A 10,666-nucleotide genomic window follows, 5' to 3' on the forward strand; every position below is an offset into this window, starting at 1 on the left:
TGTAAATATCTCAATGTAGATATCTAGATCTACAATATCCATTCAAGTATAACTGCATATGGTGTTTATATATCTCAACTGATTCGATATGCAAGAGCTTGTTCTGGGTATAGTCAGTTTTTAAATCGAGGTAAGCTACTGACAAACAAGTTGATGGTACAGGGATTTCAACAGTCTCGATTGAAGTCAGCATTTCGCAAATTCTATGGTCGTTATAACGATCTAGTTCGTCAATACAACCTCACATTGGGTCAAATGCTGTCTGACGTGTTTCATACCGATTGTTAAGCCGTTCTTGGCACACTGATTTTGACTGCGGATAACTCCGTTTACCTGATCAGGATATGGGGTTCACGGTGGGTGTGACCGGTCAATAGGGGATGCTTACTCCTCCTAGACACCTGATCCCACCTCTGGTGTGTCCAGGGGTCCGTGTTTGCCCAACTATCTATTTTGTATTGCTTGTAGGAGTTATGAGATTGATCACTGTTCGTTATCTTCACCTTGCATGTAATGGAGATCACAGATGGTATTTGAGCTGCAATGCAAATTCTTGATAATATTTAACTGTTTTTCATAAGTAAATCATAAATAATAGTAAAATAAAAGATGCAAAAGCAAGCAAGCAGATGAAACATTTTATTGAACCGGTCAACGCAGCATATATGATATAGTTATTCAGTTTCAACCGAACAACAAACATCCGTCAATTCCGTAACAAAACAATTATTCAAAACTCGGAAAACGTTTCGTAATATTAACCCAGCTGTGCATGAACAGTAAGCATCGATGGCAGCCGAATCCTGCAATTCGATGGTTAGACGATGTAGTGTTTCTTTACTTCAAATGCAGCGAAAGCATCTAGCGCTAATAAATAAGTTTATAATTACTGTTTTTTCCGCGTTTTTACCCACTGAAATTATGTGAACATAACCTTCTCTGAAGTATATCAAACCATTTGACGGACTGTTCTGTGAAAATTCACGAGTAAACGAGGCGATTGAAAAGGTATCCTGTTTTAGATCGAAATCGCCCGCCATGTTGTTTACATAAGTTGACGGAGTCTGAAAACAGGTGACGTTCGTTGTCATCGGTGGGCGGGGCGTGGAAGAGTGAATTGTTTTAAAACAAACGAAAGTTTAATAGATGGCAATGTCTACGGCAAGTGTCAAAGCATTAATCTCAGCGAGATTCGTCGAGGCTGGATATTTGGACTGATGCCTCTACGGAATCTCAGACCAGTGTCACACAAAGTGATACGAGAAATCTTGCTTGAACTTCGGCCGCTTATTGCGATTAAAATGGGTTAAACTGAATTTCTTGTCCGCTTCAGCTTTTTGTCTTAGACATCCTATTAAATCCCTATTGCAATGAAAAAGCCCAGAACGAATATGGTTTTAAAACTGTATGGTCCGAATTACAATATTTTTTCCCCATCTCGTAAAAACGCTATTAAATCATCGCACGTATGTAGTTATGAGGGTGTATGACATATCATACATTATTTCACCTGTTTTAACCAAAATTATTTGATTTTAAATCGATGTTTACAAATAAACGCGTCACTGCCATTTCAAGTGACAGTCACGTGACCAGTTCACACTTTCGGGTCATCGGTGGTCTTGCCTGTGAAAAGCTGTGTATTTTGTTACATCAGCACCGTGCCATAAGTTTAATAGAAATAAAAATATCAAATACCTCTCAGTAATTCGTTGTTTTACGCTCTTTCAGTCTTAAAACTAGACAATTGCGTATGAGTTCATACATCATGTCGGGATTCCCCTGAAGAGCGTGGGTCTATTTATAAAAGTTTAATACTGTATAATTTATGGGATAATTTATATATGTACCACACTATATTTACTTTCGAAATAATATCCTCACTGTTTTCTTTCACATGCAGATGTTTTCAATCACGTAATGAAAGGAAAGTTGATAACTTTATAAAGTAATTAATTTGCTTTTAAGTAATTATGTACAAAAATAATTCATGAGCATCGGGTCATACAGCTTTAAGTTCCGTCATGCGTGGTGAAGAGATCGATCTTTCCTGCATACAAGAAGGATTATCAATATTTATGTAGGAATAGCATACATGTATACAAAGGCATACAACTGGTCGTGTTTGTTAACTCCTTCTCTTCTCCTCCTCTACTTCGACTTTTACTTGTTCTGTTGTATAATGTTTTAAAAAGATTTTGGTTGGTAGTGGTGTTGTTACTATTGAAAGAGTTGTATTTGTAGTTGGTTGTGGTGTCATTGTTGTCTATATGAATTGTTTTCGTCCAGTCCTCCAGAGATTAGATAGAGAGATGTGTCTAACAACAAATCGTGGTTGTTGTTTTTTTGCCTTTTGTTGTAGGGTTATTCTGCTAATTGTGAGGTTGTTAGGTCTTGTGCACCATACATTTGTTAGTGACATCAGATTGCATTAGATTACGCTTGTTAGCTCTCATTCCTGAATTCTCCGGGGGGATGTCAGTGGGGCACCTGTAATCTACATACAAAATTTCAGCCCAGTAGGTCGACAAACACCAGAGATATGAGTGTGGACAGACAAACAGACCAAGTGAAACTTATGTAAACCATCCCCCATATAAGAGGGGGTACAATAAAATAATTTCAGTGTAATCTATCCTAAAAAACGTCAATAATAAGATTTATAGAATTAACTATAAATCCATTTATTTTAGCCAGACTTAAATATATTTTATTTCTGAGGATTTTTTCGGAAACACTATTCCGGAATCCTACCGGAAATAAGTTGGCAAATAGAATAGCATTTCCTTTTATGACGAGGCAATTTCGGGAGAACGGTGAGATAACAGTCGAGACAACATTTTAATTTTTTATAAGATTCAGAAGCTACGGAAAATAAGTTAAATTGTAGAAAAAACATGCCAAAAGAAAAATCAACGAGGGCGAAAAAGAAGAAGGGAGGTGAAGTTATGAGAAAGGGGCGAACAAATAAAAATGTGGAAGGACCAGTTGAATTTCAAGAGCAGACGACAATGGAGACATCAACAAATAATGGATTTGAGGGAGAATTGGATGTATCACCGAGAGATGAACCATCGGGATTCCGCATGGAGAATTCCAGGGAAACCATTCGAGGTACACAGGGCATAGATATACCAAATATGGTCAACAGTTACAACAATGTCATTGGACTTAATGTTTCACAAGAAATTAAAAACAAAATAGTCAGTGGTCAGTATGTAGAATTGGCAAAACTGTTGATTAATTCTAATGAGCCACAAAAACAAACAATTGTAATGGTGAATGGGGAATTACAAACATCCGAGAAAAATTCTAAAAAAATCAACAACATTGAACAATGGACGGATGCATTTATAATTTTTTGCAGTATTTATTTAGAAGCACATCCGGCAAAAACATTAGAAATTTTGAAATACATGAATGATGTTAGGTTAGCAACATCTAGGTCAGGAAATCTTGGATTTAAAGAGTATGACCAACAATTCAGATTAAAAATGGCAAAGAACCCTACAAAACCATGGGGTGAGGTTGATTCAGAATTATGGTTGATGTTTGTTTTACCTGCTGTTAAAACTCTGTCTGCTGCTCCAACTTACCAGAGTCAGAGTAAAAAATGCTACAATTACAACTACCAAGGTTCATGCTTCAGATCACCCTGTGCATATTTGCATGTATGTATCAAGTGTGGGGGTCAACATCCTATCAACAATTGTCCATCAAAAAACATCAGCACACAAGGGGAAGGTTTTAGTAATTTTCGTGGACAGGGAAATTACAGATTTTCAAGGGGTCAGTACCAAAACACAAGAGGAAGAGGGGGGTCTCAATTCAGAGGTCAAAGGGGAACTTTCTAATGTATGGAAGCTTGGGACCACCCCTATAGATATAAACAATTTAGAATCATTGTTACACAGTTATCCTCAAAAAAATATAGCTTTAGAGCTTTTGCAAGGATTTAGATTTGGATTCAGATTAGGGTACAAAGGGCCAAGAATAGGGAGTGAATCAAATAATCTTACATCAGTCAAAAAACACCCCGAGAGAGCAAAAGTAAAAATAGATAATGAAGTAGAAAAAGGAAGGATAGGGGGACCATATTCAAATAAACCAATATCAAATTTAAAAATATCGCCAATAGGCATTGTACCAAAAAAAGAGGGAATGTGGCGATTAATTACACATCTATCTTTTCCAGAAAATAACGGTGTTAATCACTACATAGATCCCCAAGAATGTACAGTAGCTTATACATCTTTAGATCAGGTTTTAGAAACAGTAGCTAGGTTGGGAACAGGAATATTGCTGGCTAAGATGGATATAAAATCTGCATTTAGACTAATGATAATCCATCCTGGTGATTTTGATTTGCTAGGTTTCAAATTTCAAGGTAAATATTACATTGACAAATGTTTACCAATGGGTTGTGCAATGTCATGTAATCTGTTTGAAAAGTTTTCAACATTTTTACACTGGCAACTACAGAAACAGACAGGTATTGACACGATTTATCATTATCTGGATGATTTCTTATTTATTGGAAGAGTAGGTACTCAAGAAAGTTCACATTTAATGGAAGAGTTTCAGAATTTGTGCAGTTTGGTGGATGTACCGTTAGCAAATGAAAAAACAGTAGGGCCATCTACAAGCATTATATTTTTAGGTTTAGAAATAAATACGGTTGATATGGTTGTAAAAATTCCTCTAGAAAAGGTAAAACAGTTGAAATCTATGCTAAATATGGCCCTTATTAAAAAGTCATTACAGTTACAAGAAGTACAAAGCATAGTTGGAAGCTTAAATTTTTTCAGCAAAGGTGTGCCAAATGCAAGAGCATTCAACAGAAGGTTTTATGATGCTACTTGTGGGGTGACAAAAGCTCATCATCATATCAAAATCACAAATGAGTTTAGGGAAGATGTTAAAACTTGGTTACTTTTTTTTTTTAGAACAGTTCAATGGTGTTAGACTCTTGCATGAGAGTGATTGGCTGAGTAACGAAAATATGAAATTGTTTACAGATAGTACAGGCAATCCAGATTTGGGATGTGGGGCATACTGGGAAGGTAGATGGGTTTTCTGGCCTTGGCCAACAAAATGGGATTTAGGTATTTTTAAAGAAATGTCATTTTTGGAGCTGGTGCCCATTGTATTAGCTATTTACATATGGGGCGAAATGCTCTTTAAGAACAAGAGGATCATAATGTACATTGACAACAATGCACTGGTGTCAATTATTAACAAACAAACATCAAAATCAAAAAGAATCATGTTTTTGATAAGAAAGTTGGTCCTTATACTGTTAAAAAACAACATAGTATTCAAGGCAAAACATATAGCAGGTACACAAAATAGTATCGCAGATGCACTGTCACGTAAACAGTTTAAAACATTTCAGGAATTGGCTCCACAAGCAAACAAGATACCAGAAAAAATACCAGTAGAATTTCAGCAGTTGATGTTAGAAATGAAGTAAACAACTTGTTACATCTAGCAACAGCCCCAAATACTCAGGAAACATACAACCAGGGACTAAGATGCTTTGAGGAATTCCAGGATTCCCTAAACCTTAGCAAAATATGGCCCCCTACGTTAGAGCAAATAGTTCTATTTATAGGTTATATGTCAGCAAAACATCTCTCAGTGGCAACAGCTAGAACTTACATTTCAGCTATTTCTTACAAACTAAAAATTCAAAACAATAGGGATGAAACTCAAAGCTTTCTGGTTAAGAAACTCTTAGAAGGATTCAGAAGAAAGGTCAAGAAAAATATATTAAATCAAATACTACAAAGTTTGCACTTGGTTTGTACAAACTACTATGAATGCAAACTGTTTCAAGCCGCCTACACTTTAGCATTTTTTGGTTTCTTTAGAGTTGGAGAAATGACAGTAAAAAACCAAAAAGATCTGGGACATGCAATTGAATATGAAGACATAACAATGTTTACAGAAGAAAATAAAATCCAAATAAAATTAAAGCATTCCAAAGTGGATCAAATAGGGGAAGGAGAAACAATTACTATTCAGAATAGCCAATTTGGGTCTCAAATACAACCAATTAAGATTATTCAAGAATATCTAGCAATACGACCTTCAGTGCAGGGGAAGTTGTTCTGTCATTTTAGTGGACAACCACTAACTAGATACCAATTTACGGCAGTTTTAAATAAAGTTTTGTCGATAATAGGGTTAGAAGGTAAAAAATACAAGTCTCATTCATTTAGAATGGCAAATAAAACTCCAAATTACTCGCCCTTGATTACAGGTGGCGCACGATCCGTTAACGTCGAAGGCGTTTCTAACCTCAGATTTAAGAGAGCGTCGGAAGGACACGTTTAGATTAGAAAGTTGTTGAATATTTAGTAACGATGGCGGATTACGGTTCGTAGGACCTCACTGCGCTTAGAGATGAACTTAGAAAACGCATTGCAAGACTCTCTGGGCGGAAAGGAAAGCACGTTGAGAGTTTCAGCTGCAACCGAATTTTCTCTGTCACATCGATTAAATAAAGTATTCAATACACATTTAACGTTTTTCATTATAAACTACTTCGTGATTAAGTTTACATGATTAAACAGTAGAATTAACAGTAGTAGTAGGTTGAATATAAAATATACAATACATCATAATTCTTTATAAGTTGTTGAATTGCATATGTTTTTAAAAAACAATAAGATGCGGACCCCCTCCCCCCTCTCTCTATCGAGGATTAAGAATATCAATTATTAAATATATCCATATATCTCTGAATTTCTATTATTAAGCTGTTAAAATGTGTAGTAATAATGAATGTATATGTATAACTTCTCTTTATGAAATAAAATTCACGATAGAGAAGGCACATGTATGTATACAGAGTACATATATCATATACCTTAACTTCACAGTTAACAGTTTATTTACGTGTTTTAACTTATATCACTTACGTGATGACGTCACGGTAGGTAAACAGTCCTTGCGATTAACTTTTTTATTAGTCCATAGGGCAAGCGAGAGCATAAAAATTGGCAGGTCAAATAAATTTTACTACCCCATATGCTAGGTGTACAATAATGATTCAAAATTTCGAGTTTCTACATTTTAATTGAATATTACAATTTGGATTGCAAGTTTAAGACGGAAGTTCAAGCTTTCTTTCAACTTCTAAATTCACGTCTCCATCCATATACTATGATTGATATACTATGAGTTGGTTGTACTCTGCGCGAAAAGCACGACTGTATCCTGCGTATAGGAATGGTTGTATCCAAATGACGTTTGTCCATGGTGTTGCAGGAAACTGATGTAGGCCTACATAATTTGACCCGTGTTTACTTTCACGTATAAGGATTTATCACGTGTATACATGTATGTACCATGACAGTTCATGATATGAATGATTTAATACTAAAATACATCACTTAACAAATGTAGTACACTTTTCAATTTGAAGGTCAATTTGAATGTTCATACTTCAGATTGAAATCGAAGTTACAAGTGAATATTGAAAAACGTAATGCAATGATTTTTTAAAATAAAAACCACAATGAACAATAGTTCTATGTGTGGCTTTTATTATGAACACAACATTGTATATATGACAGTGAAATTTGTATTTACTTCACTTGGATAAATTTATAGCTTTATTAATTTGCATTTAATTTTGATAAAAGTAGATATGATTCAAATTTTATTTCTAAAAAATTCAGAAATATCTTAATCTCTTGAGATGCATTTTTCTTCTGGTTTGCGCCAACAGTTAAAATAGGCTAGGACTGGTATTCGTTTCTTTGACGTATTGGACTGTATACTTCCGTGGGTCAGTTGATAAACATGACATAACAACATAACTATGATAATGCAAACTTTGATAAGTTATGAAAGTTTGACAATTTCATCCCATATTTTGATTAAATTCATACGTATTGACTATATTGAAGAATCCAGACTCGTTTTCCCTGAAATTCAAACAATATTTTACAACACGTTTTGAATTATAACAAAATTAACAATGAAAGTAAAGTGATGAAATTAATTTACAATCCAGTCATCAAAAACGAAAAGAAGACCTAAGAATACTCACTGCCTTACAGTTACAGTCTGATTATAGCCACCCCTCCATTACAGTTGCGTCATCGTACCGAGTGACGGCGGAGTGGGGGGGGGGGGTGCTGTTAGCAATCGCGTTGATTCATATTTTGACGACCTTGGTTAACTCTAAAATTAATTTTTAAATGACATCTGTAATATATTTTTGTACCATACTTCGTTTATATATTGATGACTAAAATTTCCCCTGTTCGATTATAGATCTAATCTAGAAGGGGGGGGGGGGGGGGGGGGGTGAGAGTCATAGAATTATAAGAACATTGATGACTGTATCACTAAGGATTGATAAAATTTCAGCATAAAACATTCATGCAGAATATTACGATCTACAGAGGAAATGTTTAACCCCCCCCCCCTCCACCGTAAATACTTTCTGCAACAAAGTCGTCTGATATCTGTGAAGTCGGACTGAACTGAAGACTGAAGTTTATAGAGCACAGCGCTGAGTGGAACTTAAAACGATCGTTGTCGCTGTCACATATGATGACAATGAACCCATTGAATTTTTTAAAAGCTTCATATCTCGGGAATTCTATCCCCGCTTCCTATTTGCACAACAAAAACCTTACAATCTCTCATAAATCTTATGTATACCGGAAGTCAACAAGGACGTAAACGAGTCTTGCGCCACCTATGTTTGAAATAGGGGAAACAACTGACAAATATTCGCAATTGGGGCAGCAACCAGTGCAGCAATGTTTGGTATGTCAGAGGAAGAAATCTGTAAAGCAGGAAGATGGAAATCTAAAGCATACAAAATTTATGTTAGGATGTAATCATAATATAAATGTAGGTGTAACCCTTAAGACTGTCATATGTTTAAGTATATATGAAAATGGTTTCAAGTCATATAATTATATAATCTTGTCATGTCTCTATATATACACTTTCAGAACAACAGGTATGGGTAGTGGGCTCATCAATAGTCAAAAGAGCATTTTTAGCAGCTAGAATCAGACCAGATGGAGTTAACTTGGGACTAATGGATAGATTAAATGTGTCTATTTGGTGGCAAGGAAAAGGGGGTATGGGCTGGTATGAAATGTAAAACAAGATCAAAACATTGCTGAAAGTTGCTGACCCTCCTGATTACATTATTCTACATTGTGGTGGTAATAATATTGGGTACACACCAATCAAACAGCTTATACAAGATATGAAAGGTACAATTGACAAAATTTGGAAACTTTTACCCAATACAAAGCTTGTATGGTCACAAATATTGCCTAGAAAGAACTGGTATTCATCAGATAGCATAGAAAAAATGAATAATTCTGCAAAAAGAATCAACAGTTCAGTGGCGGCTTATATAGTAAGGAATGGGGGATGTTATATCAAGTATTTGGATATCAAACTTGTAAACACAAATCTTTTTGAGGCAGATGGGGTCCATATATCAAATATAGGCAATGAAATTTTTCTCAACAACATTAGTGCAGGGTTAGAACAATTTATAACGAATGGATGGCAAGTGTATCCAAAGTTATACTAGAATTTGGACGGGGTATTTTGTGGCAAGGTCTTGGCTCCAGGAACTAGCCGCTTTCCCCCCCCCCCCCCCCCCCCCCCCCCCCCCCCCCCTTGGTGGCGGTGGCTTCAATGGTTAATATTGTAACCATTTCCGCCATGTGGAAGAATGCGCGTCTGGTTCCTGTGATTGGACATTGAATGATTTGATTGGACAATATTGTATGTATTGAATTATTTGGTGACAATTTGGTCACATATATATATGATACACTTTGATTGCCGCTCACCGGAATCATAGTCATATGGTTTTTTGTTTAATTGAAAATTGACATTTTAATGATTGATGTTTGGGGGTGATTGCAAATCGTCTCATTGCCGTCAACCGGAATGAGAAGATCTGCTAAATTTGTTGCTTGATTTTATGATATAACATTAGGCAATGATGTGTTTTTGGCCTGTACCATTTGGGTGTCAATACACAGGTGTAATTTACATGGTAAAATTTTAATGTAAAACTTTAAAATTTTACTCATTGCCTAGTTGCCAAGACCAACAACAGCCACAATGGGGAGGGGGGTGTTGTTATAAAATACAATAAGTGCAAAAAATAAACTTGTATATAGGTAAACATAATGTTATGTCTTTATTTCCATCCCAGGACAAGGTCAGCTTACAAGTACAATGTACACTACAAACTGCTATCATTTTGAAGTTTTGCAAGGCTGGTCTATAATAAAATATTGGCGGGCGACGATTTGGGGTGTACAATAGTACATCCCAAATCGTCGCCCTTAATGATAGTGCAATCTTGTCCCAAATCGTCGCCGGGGCGACAATTTGGGATGCCGGGCGACGATTTGGGGTGAAAAGTCTTCCCAAATCGTTGCCGGCGACGATTTCGGATGGGCGACGATTTGGGGTGTAACAATAGTATCTTCACTTTCTTCAAGGATAGAAAATGGAAACCATCTAAAATGCATTTACGGCTTGACACATAATATTTCTTGTTGAAGCATTAAATACGGTGTTAAATGAGGTAATAAAAAACATAAACAAAATTATCATTGCTGTATTTTTTCGACTAGTTTCGATCAATTGTCGTATCTAT

At 35.8% G+C, this 10,666-nt stretch overlaps 1 protein-coding gene across 1 annotated transcript; it reads left to right on the top strand.

Moving 5' to 3' along the window:
• Positions 1-2,657: 2,657 nt before the first annotated feature.
• LOC125657535 (uncharacterized) lies at positions 2,658-10,292 on the top strand. Its single transcript, XM_056155684.1, has 2 exons — positions 2,658-3,114; positions 8,982-10,292. Exons 1-2 carry the CDS (start codon positions 2,898-2,900, stop codon positions 9,134-9,136), a joined length of 372 nt encoding a protein of 123 aa, XP_056011659.1. The 5' UTR covers positions 2,658-2,897; the 3' UTR covers positions 9,137-10,292.
• The last annotated feature ends 374 nt before the right edge of the window (positions 10,293-10,666 follow it).

The sequence above is a fragment of the Ostrea edulis genome, chromosome 2 (assembly GCF_947568905.1).
Source record: "Ostrea edulis chromosome 2, xbOstEdul1.1, whole genome shotgun sequence".
In the NCBI taxonomy this organism is placed as follows: Eukaryota; Metazoa; Mollusca; class Bivalvia; order Ostreida; family Ostreidae; genus Ostrea; species Ostrea edulis.